Raw genomic sequence first — 16,738 nt, 5'->3', positions numbered from 1 at the left:
AGCAGTCGAAATCAAGAGGTACAAGAAGCTCTTCAACAATCTCATATATTTGTGCAACACTAGCCTAGACATCGATTTTTGTTGATTACATGTTGAGTAGGTTTTGCAACAAGCCTCATGAGAATCATAAAAATCCTAGGATGCAGGTACTCATATACTTGAAAGAACTTGCTGACTATTGCATCACTTACAATCTTGCACTTCTTTAATTTCAGCATTGCAAGTCAAATTGGGCAAGAGATAGGGGTTCTAGAATAATGTTTTTTAGTTATTGTTTTTCTTTTGATTCAAGAATTTCTATTGGATTAGCAAGAAGCAATCAACAATGGCATTGTCTTCTATCCATGACAAGGAAACTTTTTTTGCTCCATGTGAAGCAATGTGTTTAAAGAGAATCCTATAGCACATGGGAGTGCAAGGTAAAGTCAAATGTGCTAAGATGTGATCATCAAAGTTACATTGCCAGCATCAAACATTCAATGTTTTATGTCTGCACCAAACATATGTAGAATCAATATCATTATATGTGGGATGAGAAAGAGAATGGGATATGAGTCTTCCAATAAAGGAAAATGGAGCAATATATTCACTATAGCACTTACAAATGATTTGTTTTAAGTTGATGTTCAAGACATGGCATTGGGTCGAGGACATAGTTCACATGTGGGTGGACATTAGGGGGGTGATAGGTATGCTCAATGCCTCAGGCTTATAAGGTGCTACATATAATCCAATGGTATTCAAATTCTCAAGGATCCCATTATGAGGAAGAGCCATGTGTGAGCCCAAGGCTCTTGACTTTGATGTTGAATGGAATATATTTGATCACATGGTTAAAAGGTGACCTATGTTGGTCTAGCCTATAAGTTAGATAGAGTAGTTATTTTGGTAATAACTTGAGGTACAATGTATTGAGTTGTAAGTTGTGGGAGTTATCAAGGATTGTTATTTTGGGTTGGTGTCCTAAAACATTGTTTATAGGGCATTCTAAAACATTATTTGAAGAAACATTAGAGAGCATTCCTATAATACTATGTACCCTTTGCACCTTAAAAAAAAGGTGACCCTACTAAAGCCATAATAATCCATTCACCTAGTTGATTTATCTTAAATAACCTTTCAAATCCATCTAGTCAAAGATAACTAGAATTGTCTAGATGCTTATCTAAGCTTCACTACAAAAGCATATGGGTGGAAAAACCCATGTATCACTTTGATTACAAATAAATAAAGATCATTTCTTCTCTAAATTGATGTGTGTATTCTCTATCCTTTCCCAAATTTTGTCCATTGCACTATGTAAGTTTACAATTAAATCAACTTATTTATGCAATTATCTTGTTCATATGCATAATATGTATAATACACGTCTATGCATACTTGCATTTTACATTGAATATGTGCGTTATAGCTATATCATGACTTATCTTCAATACACATCCAGATAAATTACATGTGTTTGTAAATACATATATTAAGATGAAGTAGACATAAGCATATATATCCACAAACACACGTGACTCATAGATGTATATGCATGCACATATATAACTCATCAAGTGACTAAAACACATACTAATATGATTAAAGAAGACATTGATAAACAACCTTAACATTTGTCCTACATTTTAACATTTAAAATAAAAACCTAAGCTTAGCTTAAATACGTTTGTGTTTGATATGAAATTTATCCCAAATTGATTAGCCATTTTAGAGCTTTAATGCATGACTAAATCTACTTGTTATTGTTGATATTTATTTTTGTCAAAGGTAGGATAATTCATTTAGGTTTCACCTAGCACCTACTTTTATTTTGGTTTGACAAACCATTATGATTAAATCACCTTGTTTAAGCCAAAAACATTAAGAAGCAAAGCTCAATCATTGTAAAGGTAAGAAGTCATAGTCTTTTTGATCCATTATTGAGATGAGAGTGGTTAATTCTTTATAGGTAAATCAAAAATGTGTTTGTACTCTTGAACACGTGTACTATGTGAGTATGCACATTATAGTGAAGATGCCTATTAGAGAAGACATTTGAGATTGATTACCTATTCTAAACCTCCAACTACAAGTTAAAGCAAGCCATACTTAAACTTTATTATGTGATATTTTCATCTACTTATGATCATCAACATTGAACTAGTTCATCATGTTAAGATAGGTAAGAAGTCATTGTCTTTTTTTGTCCATTGATAAGAAAAGAGTAATCAATTCTATGCAAGTAAATCAAATCAAGATTTAGCCTAAATGTGTTGTAACTCCTGGAACACATGTACCCACAAGCACATCGATAGTAAAGACACTATTTTAGGTAGACATTTTAGATTGATTACTTACCCTTAATCTCCAAGGGCTAGCAAGTAGCATATCATAAGTCCCATCACATTTGTAAAACATCAACAACCCCCTACATTGAATTCCATCTTGATTCTCTACAAATTAAAGAGTAAGCTGAGGTACTTACTTTGCTTTTTGGTGATTAAATGGAAGAGGATCATTCAACTTATTGGTAGTGGTTGAAATCCTCATACTCTTTGATGGTTTGTTGTAAAAGTGTGCCCGAAGTCGATGGTGTCCTAAAGTACATTTGTCTCATTTTGTGTGTGCACACACAGTCTGTGAGTTGATAAACCTTGGCATATTGCAATTTCATTGGTCCCCTTGTCAGGCACATGGTAAATTTGTAACTCCTATCATATTGTCTACTTGTATATTGTGGTTCTCATAATTAAAACAATTACTCTTTACCGGCTGCGGAAAAAGGGGGGAGAGAGAAAGAGAGAGAGAGAGAGAGATTTTAATGTGGTAGGAACAATCCCAAGATGCGTATCCCACAATGCACGTTCGTGTGTGTGCACGCACGCATGTGTGCGGGCACATGTGCATGTGAGAGTCCTCCCTATGACTATCTTTCCTTAAAGAAACTTACCCTTAATGTCAAGTATGTTCCCATATTGAACAAGCATAGCATGGCCTGTTCATTTTGTGTTTGTGTAACAAAAACAATGCCATCGGCAAAAGAATGTTCTCCCTTATTTTTCTGAAAGAATAAATCACCCACCCACAAACAAACCCAATGGCCGTGTTAGGAATCCTTGATGCCACGTTGAACTCACTGCAGTCTTCCACAAATATGGTGCTTCTCCATGAATGGGAATGTCCCTGGTCCAATCAGGATGCAGCAATCCTTACTCTCCCTCAAGGGTACTGTCGCCTTGTCTTGTACTTTGCAGAATGAGTTTACTCTCTCCAGAGCGTCTTCAAGTAACCTTCGGCTTTGCCATTTGTTCAGTGCTTCTAACAAAGCCTTTAGCATGGCAGAGAGGTTGCACAATCCTTCCCAGAATTACATAAGCACAAGGGGTGTTTCAGATCTCCAGTATTATCTACCTTGAGGCTTGAATGAATAAATACCCAAGTGACCTACACAAGAGAGCATTATCCATGAGACAATTCAGAAGCTTTGATTTCTATCTCTTCTACCAGATGCATGCAGCCCATTACTAAACACATCATCAAAGGATCCAAAACTGGTAAAGGCTGTACCTTTGAGTTGGGAGAAGCCTCTTTGAAGTAGCTCAGGGACGGTCACAGCTTGCTTTTAGGGTTCCGAGATTGCAAAACCTGAGACCTGAGAACTCTTCTCATCACTTTGTTGGTAGCAGTTCGGGGAAACTCCGAGACAACTATCACTGAGCTCACCTACAAGAATCAGCAAGAAGCATGAGTCCAACTCTACTGATCATATTCTTTGCAAAAATCAGTAGACTGTAGCTTGCATAAAAGCTTGGAATGAGGATGTTCTGTGGCCCCAGGCAGCCTTCAAAGGGGTTCCTACTCTTCTCCATGAGGGTAATAAAGGAGATACTGACCTCCAAAAGGACCATCCCAAGGAAGTGTCTTTGTAATACTCTTCCAAAAACTCTAGCTTACAACTTATTGGAGGTGCTACTCGACAATTACACTACTCATATTCTAGCCTACCCTTAAAAGCTTGAGGGCTGGCCCCAGGTGTTACCCACCACTGTCAGCTAACAGAAGTCACAGAGCTGTTGTCTAATGGAGTAGTACCTTAAACAGTGGGTTCAGATTACTTTGCACAGCTTTTGAGAAAACCCTCTTCAGTTCACTGGACGTAACATTCTGCCCAGAGTCATTGAGAACAGCAAAGATGACTAGCTCGTCTGGGCCACCGCCCTGAGAGGGCACTGCCACAGCTGCTGTCTCAAGTATATGTTCACTAGCCTTGTTGCATACCCTCTCAATCTCGACAGCACTTGTCTGTAAATAACACAGACAAAACTAGATAAAGTGACTGGAAAATAACACACATTGTAACTGCTGATTCTACATGGCTTGAAACCATTTTGCACTAGTTGGAAGTAATCTGTTGTAATATGAAAATTAAGCTCCAGCATGTAAACTTGAATTAAACCTTAATGCCTCCAAGATTCATTGTATCATCACTTCGACCATGTGATCTGTAGAAACCACCAACTGTCCTTTCAAATATATCACCGTGTCTTCTTAGTTGCTGCGAGCACAACAGAAAATTGAGGTCTTAGTTCTTGTGTAGCAAGAAATAAATAAGAGTGTGCATCTATCTCTAGGAGAAGGAAAAGATGCAGAAAAGTACCATTCCCTTGTATATTGGCATGCCTTCATAATATATAGCATTATGGTCTGCATTCAATAAGAAATGTGAAGCACCAAGATTTGGCAACAAGGCGAGTTCTCCAAGACAAGGTTCATCATCTGGCTGAAAGAAAGAAAGTAGCCATGTTAACCCACTCCATCACTCCCTCCCTCCGTCTCTACCCGTCTAGATGTCAACAAGTCCCTCTTTCCCTCTCTCCACATGTAAAGTCTCGAAAGAACACCAACAAGTCTCCATGCCAAAACAACATCAGACTGATAAGGGTGGGTTCAAACTATCTGGACACTCGGCATTGTGCAGGTCGAGGTATGGAAAACCAATTTGAGGAAGACATGGTCTATAAAGTGCGACATGCTCCACAGTTCCAAGCTGGACAACCTGTAACTTGGGAGGCATGATATGCTGCCACACAGATGAAAAACCGTTGGTATGAAACGTAGGAGCTCTGCGGAATGGACAGACGAGACCTTTTAGCTGTCTTATCCAACAGCTTGAATCAGGTTATGGCATAGGAACCTATTTGTAAGTGTAAAGCACATAATGCACTTGATGGTATGAAAAATGTTTAAGCTCAGACAATATCTGAATGCAGTGATCTACTTAAATCAGTTTGTTCGTGACTCTTGATGCCCCCTGCTGAACTGCTGCCACCACCACTGTGCTAGTACCCTTGCCCATGCTGGCCCTGCCTGCTAGTCTGGTACCTCCACTGCCAGCTGAGTTTGCGCCTGCCGCCAGACAGCTCCTGCCAGGCCCACACCGCCTGCCTGCACAGTCCCCCAGATGCCCTGTACATCCCACCGCCTGCCACCCTGTTTCCACCCTTGCCCTGCTGTCATCTATACAACCCACCGCCTGCCGCCCTGCTCCCACCCCTGTACACGCACCACAACAACCCCCCCCCCCCCCCCACCCAGCACCTGTATGCTACCTGGTGCAACTGCCACTGCCCTGTTCAGCATGCTGAGATCCTGGCTCCACCCTCTGACCCTGTACCACCCGCCACATCGCCACGCCATTACCCCACTAAGTTCAGAACTTCCTGTGGTCTTGCTCAAACAGTCCAAGGACTCCCGTGCTATGCTGGCCTACCAGACCATCATTAGACACCACTCTGAAGGGGGCTTGGGGATTATCGATCCAAAATACCATAGTCAAGACTTGCTTGGCGAGCTGGTGGTCCGAGGACTCACACCAGGCAGACAAACCTAGAAGCTACTCCTCCAAGGTCTCTAGGAATGTCAGCTCCACCTTGGAGGAGAGTAGAGACCATCCTTGGCGTAGATCTTCACCACGGTGCTGACCACCCTTCCCAAATCATGCTTCCTTTATAGCTTGCTTTGAGTGCGGCAAAGCCTGCGAAAGATGCTAGAGCAAGGCTCCCATGCTGTCAGGAGTAGATTGATAGACCGTCGATCCTCTCAAACCCACAGGTCTGGAATCGAGGCCGGCTACAGCTCAAACAGCATACGCACATCTAGTGGGCTGATTAGGAGGGTAGCCCTGCCCACTCCTTTATAGATTTGGAGAGACGTCTATAGGGAGGCAGATCTAGAGGTACTTCAGCAGGGCAGTAGGTTGCTGGAGGGGAGTAGAGGCGCTAGACGGCTGGAGCTTGATCGGACGATCGCCAAGGATTTGCAGTTGCTTCCCACCGAGAGCTTGTACAGTTGGGCCATGGGAGGGCAGCATAGTTTTCACCTATGGGCATCCTAGTGCAGATCGTAGGTAGAGAGTGAGAGGTGCCCCCACCAACAAAGGGAAAGACCTTCTTCAGAGTGCAGGAGGGCAGCCGGTTAGCTCTGGACTAAGGGCTGCAGGGTCTTCTTTTTCTGACCGCAGATCTCATTCAGTTCTAGAATCTGATCAATTGCATACTCTAATTTCTCCCCTATTACCTGTCTCCAAGCTCCAGTAAACAGTCCATGATGACTACCACAGAACTATCTTCCCTCTCACCTCTTCCCCAAATCTAGAACACACCAAAATCTTCAGAAAGCCATCTACAACCATGCATCAATCATGCACCAATCTATACTCACTAGACTACCTGTTGCTACCATTGCTCTGCACAATTACTCCCACAACAACGCTACCGAACACTCCTACTGAACACAAGAAGAAGCAAGAGAAGACAGTGTACATTCCACCATGCTGCACAAACAGCCCTGCAGAGAACGCAAGAAACTTGATTGCTCTTCTAAATCCACAAACTCCAATGCGTTTATTGCTGACAGAATTCCAGCTTCCTGATGTTGTAAATCAAAGAGGAGAAGAAGTACAGAAAGTGATCAGCCATCTTCATTCGCAGAAATTCCACAGTCAGCTCCTTCTCATGCCACAACTGTCATCATTCCAAGCAGCCCCTTTCCCAAAAATGTCTTTTTCATTTACAGCTGAATTTCCCAATTGAAGAAGCTCCAGTTGGCAGTCCACCCAGACAGGCAGAATACTCTGAAAAACTTGGTCCAAACCTCGTACAGTATTTACATCCATCTTCCTTTAATGCCACGCATTTCACTCTTCATGGGAACACACCTTAGCAACTCAAACACATTATCAAATTCACATTCTACTATCTGCTCACAAATTGGATCATGAAACAGGGTCAATGGACCCAACAACAAACAGCGGTGTCCACAGCAGCGTTTGGAGACTCCAAAGCACTGTCAATGGTCATGTGAGCCAGCACAATTTGTATGGAGATTGTGCCTGTCAGCTACTTTGCCTAGTAGATCGGAGCAATGAGCGATTATTGGCAAATTCATAGGGTGGCACATTTAGAAGGCCCGCTAACAGATGATCTTCAGTAGCGAAAGCCTCTCAGTGTCTGCTACACTAGCTAAGCTCTCGCCCTCCATACTTCACTCAGCACTCCCTCTATGGCTGCTAGGAGTAACTACATGGGGACTTGTGACATCGACAGGAGCTGCTACAGTAATTCCTTCACACTTGGCGAGGCCATGGCCTATTCTTCACCTTGCAGTATGGCAACCCCAGTGGTATTATACTCCACCATGACTTCTCTCGACTGTTGAGCTTGGAGAGTGGGTAAGGATACCCCCAGAAACACAAGGCTATCATGACTCTCCGGGCTGTGAGGTACAAATATCTATTTACCTTGTCATCTTACAACTACGCATGTGGCAAGCAAAGATGTCTATTGCCTTGGTGGCAATATTAAACCATCAGAGATGGACACAAAGGGAAGGACTGCCAATCATACTTTGTAGGCAGAACCAGGTGGTTTTCTGGAGACCTATGGGGGTAGAGATATTGACTTTCACATTGAGACACACCAAAACCCAAAATATGTTAGAGACCATTTTAGACCCCCCAATACAATGGTTCACCAAGATGAAAAACCCGGACTCCTATGGACCAGAGTATATCCACAGACTTCATTGGAGTTAGTTAATCTCCACCTGTCCCATCTATATTCGCTGACACCTACCTTCTCATCCAATAGGGTGATATCAGAAGGGTTGTTATAGGATGGCGAGGTTCTCTTTATTACATACATCAATGATTACACAGGCATCCTTCAGGTCCATGTTTATAATTTGATATCGATGCCTTGATACTGGATGAGAAACAGGCTGATGACAGATATATTAAATCATTTGCAAACTCCACGGTCATCCCAGCAAGCTGGACCTTCCTAGATGTGGGAGAAGCATATGACCTGGTCACATATAATGACCTGGGTAGATGGCCACAATCTGATGGGCTTACATACCTCGTACATACAGCACAGTGCATTACTAACTCATGGCAATTACGCACACAGATGGTTGCAAAATCGAACTCACCCACACCCCATGAAGTGCTAGGTGCTATTTCCTGCTTGCCAAGGCATCACTCAGACTTTAGACTTCCTGTTGAATGATGCCTCTCCTTTGATTCCTATTCAGAATGCACTAACGAGATAAACAAAGTACTGTATAAAACTTTCTTGTTTTCAGGTATGCAATACCTAGGTGTTTGGCAAGTCTACATCCTCTAAGCAGCATGTGTGCTAGCTATTGTGATCTCATAAGAAACAGGGTGTAAGTCCATGAAGACCATGAAAATTGATAACTAGAAACAGGTAATTCCTTAGGACATCCATTAGAGGTAAAAGCTGGTACAAATATCTAGCAGTTCATACAATGACAAAACACAGAGCACACAGAGCACAAATGCACTTCCAAGAAAATCTTATGGGTATAGCTAGGGGAATATGAAGGCCATAAACAGAACATGGTAAAGAGATTTTGTTCAGGGACTTCTCAGGAGTACAGAACTAGCAAGAGATCAGACCATGGATACACATAGAGCGGATTGACTGTGACAGTGATTTGCATAGGAACTTTCAACTAGTGCAGAAGTAGCAGAGAGCAGTCCATGTAAACACAACCAATAGAGAAGATTGCCTAGGACAATTACAGTTCAAATGGTTAAACGACTTTGCAGGCCAAGTTTGTTGCCAATGCTAACTGGAAACAAATGCCGCCGTTGTATCAAACATGAGTCCCTCAATATGATCAATTGTAACTAGCTCAACAAAAGTGGTTCACAGACCAATTCTTATTCATCATTTTATGTGCAATCTGTTCTAATTTCAAAGTTATCCAAATTTTCACATGTATCTCCCATAAATAGAAATGTTCTTCAAACACATCATGCAATAACATGAAATCATCCCTTGCTCCAACAGGAAACTTGTACCAAGTGAAACCAACTTACATAGGGATGCCCTTGATTGTCCAAGATGACAAAAGAAACCGTCATACTAGGAGTGCTAAATGCAGCAAGAGCTTGCACTTGAAGTAGACATCCGTGTAGAAATGCTGATGCCAGCTCCGTCCCACCACACGCTTCCATAATTGGCTTGTAAAAACCCCTTGCACTAAGCCACAGATCATCATCAACACTTGATGCTTCACCTGTTGAAGCAAATAACCTGTCCCAAAGTGCATATAAACCACTTAGACTTTTAACACGAACACAGAGGTGGTCAAAGTTTGGATCAAGATAAAGAATTTCATAACATGTACAATTATTTTGCAGCTTGAAAACTTAAAAGCAGCAGCCAAAAAGAATTTGCACTTCAGTTTCATGATCCCAGATGGCTACATCCTTCCCTAATGCACTTATAAGAGAGTATATTTTGACCTGATTTTTGACCAATCAAGGTCACCCATGCAACTTGTTCTTCTCCAAGTCTTTACAATAGTTGGTACTGTGCCTAACAATGTTGCACCAGAATCCTGCAACAACACTTTTCATTCATTATCAAGCATTTACAACTTTCAAGGTGCATTTTACTGACAGAAGAAAGAAGCGAAAACCAATGTGCCTACCTGCACAAATTCACCAAATCCTCGATGAAGTGGGGAGCCATCATAGACACCAATGGTTGCTCCATTTAGAAGGCATGAGTATATAAGAAATGGCCCCATCATCCACCCAAGGTTTGTTGGCCAAATGAACACGTCTCCAACTTTTACATCCAGGTGGGCCCATGCCTCTGCTCCAAGCCTTAATGCCTGGAGGTGAGAGTAAGGCACAGCCTTTGGCTCCCCTTTTGAAAAAGAACCACCAAGTCAAAACCAGATCTTCTGAATGATGATCACATAGTTAACAGACTCATTGTATGACTTCTAAGTCCTAAATCTCACCAGTAGTGCCAGAAGAGAATAATATGCTGGTAGTCTGCTCTATGGGTTGCGGCATCACCTGATATTCCCATGGTCTGTTTGTAGGACAGTGATGAATTAGGGCATATTTTGCATGTTGAAAAACTTCTTTCTTTTAATTGGTGTAAATAGATATTGCACCAGACTCTTATCTAGGCTGCACTCACTGTGCATTCTTTTACCATGAAGCCTTGGGCACAACGAAAAACCTACGCTTTGCTCTATCTCTACTACTTCTGCTACTTACTGAGTTCCATACATTTAAGCCCTACCTTTTACATCAAAACTTGATTATCAAGCTAAACCTTGCACAAAACCTACCTACAAATACATTTAATTTGCTGAACCTAGAACTTGGACTCATCATCATGAGGTTGTGGGTACCATCTTGCTGACTTGGTTGGACACCTATGTCCACACGATGTCATTATCTAAGTCCTGCCCAGTTAAAGACTCAACTGGCCCTCCTCCTTGGAAGAGTCACAGGCGGTACTCCTCCGTGAAAAGGTCACCAAGGAGAAACATTCCAATGCAATGAAGCTCCGAAGTTCATTTGACTAGGAAGATATCCTATCTGCACAAAGGAAAAATACCAATGTGGCTCTTGCCACTCTCTTGGCTAAATATTTGGAGCAGAGGCACCCTCCTGCAGGCCATCAGGTGTATGTCTTATGTGACATGTCAATACAAAAAAACAAGCAAAGATGTGACAAGACTTGGACAAATAAAAGGTCACCTTGAGGTGCCACCACAACAGATACAAGGACAGACACTTTATCTTGTACTCCTTTCTGCTCAAGCTCTTTAACTTTAGATAGTTCCTAAACGTTATTTAAGTAGCTTTGATTTGCCTGAATAAGCTTTTATACCAGACTTATCCAATGCCAGTAAACACATCAGTAAAGAGACTATCGTATGGACAGACCTGCTAAGATGATCTGCTGAAGCAAGAAATTCATTCCATGAGATATCACCATCCCTCAATGTAACTTCAAGATACTTTGAATGGGCAGGCAAGACAATAGCCCTAGGAGATTGAGCATCCACAATACGGCTGCAATAAAGGAATGGAATTAACAATTTGGACAAATGTCCTTCCAAACAACCTTGCAACCCGATAAACACAAAAATAGAACTAGCATTCAGAAAGGGCTATACCTGTAAAGAGGAATTTTCTTGCCAGCTTTGAAAATACAGTCCTGAAACGAAGTCCATTCTTGTCAATTGTCATGACAAAGTAAAAAACCTGAAAGCCAATACAACCATGACTATGCCAAACGACCTGTGTAAAGATAGCCTTCGCCTTTGAAATTCTTAAACGTGTTTCTATTTCTGGAGCTGCAAAACTGTCAGCAATGGAAGCCACTACATAGCCTGCTAATATTATTCCAAGGTAGATAACTATGCTCGTTGTGTTCATAGGCATATCTATGGCTATTGAATCACCCTTCTGAAATCCTGTTGCTTCAAGCGCATTTGCAACTTGACTGTTCCAAGAAAAAAATAAAAAATGAGTCAATCTTGAAAGAATCACTGAATCAAACAGTAAATCAGAAAAATTTACCTCACACTTGCACGGAGTTCCCCTAAAGTCATACTTTGCAACTCAGTTTCACCCTCTTTCCTCCAAACAATTGCCTTGCTACTGTCTGTCTTTCCATGACTTGGCTTTGGTAACAAACAACATTCTGCAGCATTCAAGACTGCTCCAGGAAGCCAATATCCACCTGGTCTTGACTTATCAGGAGGTCTGAAGACACATTCAGGGTCCTTGTAGAAGTGGAGGCTGAGCTCTTGTAGCACAATAGGCCAATAAACCTGCATGGTCCTATTCCAACTCAGACACAGAGAAACCATACCTTCTAAATTTGCAAAAACGAAGCATCCCCAAACAACTCACATCTGGATGTTCCACTGAAAACTCCTGAAGGGCTGGAAAACTTTCAATGGGACTGTAATATGCAGGGCCCAAGAGTTCTTTTCCTCGAGTCTCCATCAGCTGGCCTAAGTTTGTTTCTCGCGCAAGTTCCCTGGTCATGAAGAAAAGTGCAGAAACACAAATTCCTCAATGCTACCTCAAAGTGACCTTCTTTATGGTGTTCTAGAAAACTGTGTCTTCACACTTACAGATAAACAGATGGATGGTATGTGTAAATAATACAACAAATTCCACATTGCTAACGGTTCTTCTTCAACAATAGCTTCATCAACAATGTGGCAATGTGCTTCAATCTCCAGGCTCAATGTTCAAATCTTCATTGTACACACCTTAGTGCACCAATCATCTTATGCACCAAGTTTTATTATTTGCACTTAGTCTTCTCATCTTATACTTCCATTTCTCCTTGTAAGGCAACACACCTTATTGTATATCACTGTTGTTACTTGACTTACCAAAAGGTAAAAAACAAGAAAAATGAAAAAAATAAGAGAGAAAAAAAGAAAAAATAGAAAAGAAAAAGAAATATGCACGTAGGTGCACTACACTGCACCTAGGGGTCCTCAAGTTGGATATGTCGAATGACCCTAGTTAGATGGCTCCATCTCTAACCCCTTAGCCCTTTTGCCACACCCTTACTTAGGGCACATCAATGTCAAGACATACCTAGGGAGTCTTAGCTCGCCTTGGTTGACGTGTCTCCTTGAGACACTTGCACATTTCATCCCTTCATTTGATTTACCCAATTTCATCAATCCTTACTGATCACAAATGTGAAAAAGGTTCTTCAACATAAAGCCAACAATTGCATCAGCTATCATGTGTGGTTGATCCCATAGAGATCCATGTCCTTCACGAGCTTGTTGGATTGCACACGTGCTCCTGTCCATCCCACATCGATGTCTCCCTAGCATCTTCATCAATAACTACCTTTGCGGTGGTGTTCGAGAAATCTGTGTTCTTCATACTTATAGATGAACCCATAGATGATGTGCTTAAATGTTCTAGAAATGGTGGTCTTCATATTTACAGACAACCTCACAGATAATGTGCATACGTGTCATTGTGTGCTTATTATTTGCTGAGAACCATCATGAGAAGGATAAATTTATCAGGAATAACAAGGTACAAAACCCAAACTGCAAAAACTTACTGTGAAGGAAACCAAGCAGGTGGAGGCCCCATCTTCTCAACATCCCAATCATGGTAGATGGAGGTGTACATAAGGCGATGTAAAGCGTGGGGATGGTTAGGATGGAGCAGCTCCTTCGAGACGAATCGCCAGGTGGCAGGAGGCGACTGGCCGACGTGGGAGATGGCCGACTTCAACTGCCTGAAGAAGACCAGCGCTTCAGATGGTGGAAGCCCAGCTTGAGTGAGATCACTGAGTGTGAGATGTTTCACGGGTTTGGCATCAGGAGCTGACATCTTCTTCCAGTCCTTGTTGCTACTAAGAATCTCAGGCTGCTACAATACTCTGTGCAAAACCTGCTGTCCTGCTTTGTTTTCCGTCTTTCTTTCTTGCCTTTCTCTCCTTTTGAAGGTTCCAAAATTCATCAGGTAAGGAATTCGTTGCACAGTAGATTCAAGTAACAAATGCACAATTCTTCAGAAAGCCACATGATCAAGCCATGGATTGATTGATTGATGGCGCCATAGCTTGACTCCCCCAATTCAGTGTGTGTGATTCGATCGATTGAAGGCAGCCTAATTCAGTGTGAGGACGCCTTTCTGATTGCTTATACGAGTCCCTTAGGATGGACTGGGTTTGAAGATTGATCAAATGGACAGAAAAATTCACGATTGTCTGAGAGACTGGCATGAGAGCTAGATATGCAGAGAGACTGATATGAGAGCAGAAAAGCCGCAGAAGCATCTGGTTGATAACACGCGTTAAGTGTGTGCTGTGTAGTAGGCAATGGGAGCGTGTTTATGGGCGTGTGCAGTTTATTGACCCACAGGAGCTTTATAGTGCTTTTAGGCTACGAGGAACTTCAAAAAGTCGGATGGGATCTTGGCTTCAGAATTCCAAGAAGGACGAGGGTTTCTTCTTTTGATCAAAAGTAGAGAGTGGATGCTAGATAAGTATTTATGTATTGATAGTAGATACCCTATTAATCAAATGATAGTAGATACCCTAGAGGCTAGTATACTGCACACATGATGCATCCACATGTTAAGATTCATCCCATGGCTCTTGCATCTTTAAGATGCTATACTCACTTTATTTCGATTATAATATAACATGACCGCATTATAAAAAAAGATTCATCCCATGGCTGCATTTCCACCAATCAAAAGTCCCGAGACTAAGCTTACCAATGTTCGCAACCTTTCATGAGGTTGTTTCCACCTGCAGCAGCCACATGATGTACGAGTTTCTAAAAACTTTAGAATGCCCCAAGAAGATGCTTACTCATGCCTTGTTTTCCCCCCATGTGTGCATTGCATATGCACATGAAGGCTCATAAAGTATCTCTCAGCGGATCCTCCCAACATTTGATGCCACTCAAGGATGCATTGCTTTCTTACTTTACAGAAGCCAAAATACAAAAAAAAAAAATTTACTTGCCTCGCTTGTTTCAACTTATGTACATAAGAATTTGTAGCATAGCCTTAAACATCTTTTAAAAATGCATACTTTGCGTAAAACTGTCAAAGAATTAGGATGGGATGAAGCCCCTTTATCCTACCATTCCATGATCTTGTAAATGGTGATCCAAAGCCGCTTTTGCTATTTGGATCATCCTACATTTGCTTCTATGTTAACATAATAGATATATCCATCATAGCATTGTTCCATTGGTCTTTGACTTCTTTTCCAATACCGAGTTGTCTTTGATTTTCTTTATCATCAATCGATTGTGCTAAGTGGATCTACATAAGTAACATGCCAAAGAAAATATAACTACCTAGCATAGCCGGACCAAGTCCACTAACTACACTTTGCGCAGTTGGTATCGTTGTGAAGCAAGCAAGGCATACCCTCGCAAGCTCACATTTTTGTGAGTAAAGGAAAGCAACCATGCAATTCACAACCACTTCCCTTTGCTCACAAAAAATAAAATAAATTGCACACTTTGTGTGCAATAACGACGCACTTTGCACATAATAATATGTCTTTAAAAGCTACTCGAATGTATGGCACAAATTCTTAAATATTAAGTGTTCATGGCAACTGTTTTCCTTTACTCACAAAAAAAAAAATGCATGCTTTGTGCACAATAACAATGCACTTTGCACATAATGGTATGCTTTTAAAAGATACTTGAGTGTATGGCACAAATTCTTAAATACGAAGTGTACATATTATGTGAACCAAAGAATTCATACTTTTGATACCTTTATTGTATATCTCAATTGCATAAATCTTTCAAGTAATGCATCCTTTAACATCACATGCTTAGATACATCCTAACCTATGACAATCATTCATATCTCGAATACCTTATTGGGCATCTATATCTATATTGTATATTATCTCTCATTTTCAAATCTTCCAAACCTGTCACAGTACCTGACATTGCACATGTAGCATGCATTTCAAAGATCCAAACCACCAAAATGGTCAAGAATATTTTCTTTTTTAAAAAGCTATCTACAAATTACTATTTTTTTAAAGGTTTTTGTCGCAATGTCCCCTATATTAATGCATCCATGTATCGTAAAGGTCCCTCTCCACATGGCTAATGCATTCAAGTGCATATCTCTCTCTCTCTCTCTCTCTCTCTCTCTCTCTCTCTCTCTCTCTCTCTCTCTCTCTCTCTCTCTCTCTCTCTCTCTCTCTCTCTCTCTCTCTCTCTCTATATATATATATATATATATATATATATATATATATATATATATATATATATATATATATATATATATATATATATACATGTGTATATATATATATATATATATATATATACATATATACATATATATATGTGTATATATATATGTATATATGTATATATATACATATATACATATATACATATATATATGTGTATATATATATATATATATATATATATATACATATATATATATACATATGTACATATGTATATATATATATATATATATATATATACATATATATATATACATATGTACATATGTATATATATATATATATATATATATATATATATATATATATATGTATATATATATATATATATATATATATATATATGTATATATATACATATATACATATATACATATATATATATACATATATACATATGTACATATGTATATACATATGTACATATGTATATATATATATATATATATATATATATGTATATATGTATATATATACATATATACATATGTATATATATATATATATATATACATATATATATATACATATACATATATATATATATATATATATATATATATATATATATATACATATGTATATATATATATATCTATATATATATATATATA

General features: G+C 40.0%; 1 protein-coding gene across 1 annotated transcript; it reads right to left on the bottom strand.

Moving 5' to 3' along the window:
* Positions 1–2,399: 2,399 nt before the first annotated feature.
* On the bottom strand, positions 2,400–14,289 carry AAE18 (acyl-activating enzyme 18). Its single transcript, XM_087683079.1, has 15 exons — positions 13,434–14,289; positions 12,242–12,371; positions 11,906–12,159; positions 11,624–11,828; positions 11,500–11,540; positions 11,267–11,395; positions 10,324–10,397; positions 10,006–10,226; positions 9,818–9,912; positions 9,389–9,605; positions 4,640–4,762; positions 4,439–4,537; positions 4,075–4,284; positions 3,550–3,705; positions 2,400–3,426 (listed from the first exon to the last, which is right to left on the bottom strand). Exons 1-14 carry the CDS (start codon positions 13,706–13,708, stop codon positions 3,592–3,594), a joined length of 2,187 nt encoding a protein of 728 aa, XP_087539205.1. The 5' UTR covers positions 13,709–14,289; the 3' UTR covers positions 2,400–3,426; positions 3,550–3,591.
* Positions 14,290–16,738: the final 2,449 nt, after the last annotated feature.

The sequence above is a fragment of the Lygodium microphyllum genome, chromosome 8, assembly GCF_053477565.2.
Source record: "Lygodium microphyllum isolate KBCC chromosome 8, Lygodium_microphyllum_v1.1.10, whole genome shotgun sequence".
Taxonomy (NCBI): Eukaryota; Viridiplantae; Streptophyta; class Polypodiopsida; order Schizaeales; family Lygodiaceae; genus Lygodium; species Lygodium microphyllum.
The sequence above is the reverse complement of the archived record's forward strand: the minus strand, read 5'-3'. Positions and strand labels throughout refer to the sequence as shown.

What these genes read in the sequence shown, in the direction of transcription:
- AAE18 (XM_087683079.1), bottom strand. Translation starts at nt 13,708, where the DNA reads ATGTCAGCTCCTGATGCCAAACCCGTGAAACATCTCACACTCAGTGAT. An exon ending in ACAATCAAGGGCATCCCTAT is followed by an intron (nt 4,763 to 9,388) that starts GTAAGTTGGTTT and finishes TCTTTCTTTCAG; the next exon opens with CCAGATGATGAACCTTGTCT. An exon ending in TGAATCTTGGAGGCATTAAG is followed by an intron (nt 4,285 to 4,438) that starts GTTTAATTCAAG and finishes TGTTATTTACAG; the next exon opens with ACAAGTGCTGTCGAGATTGA.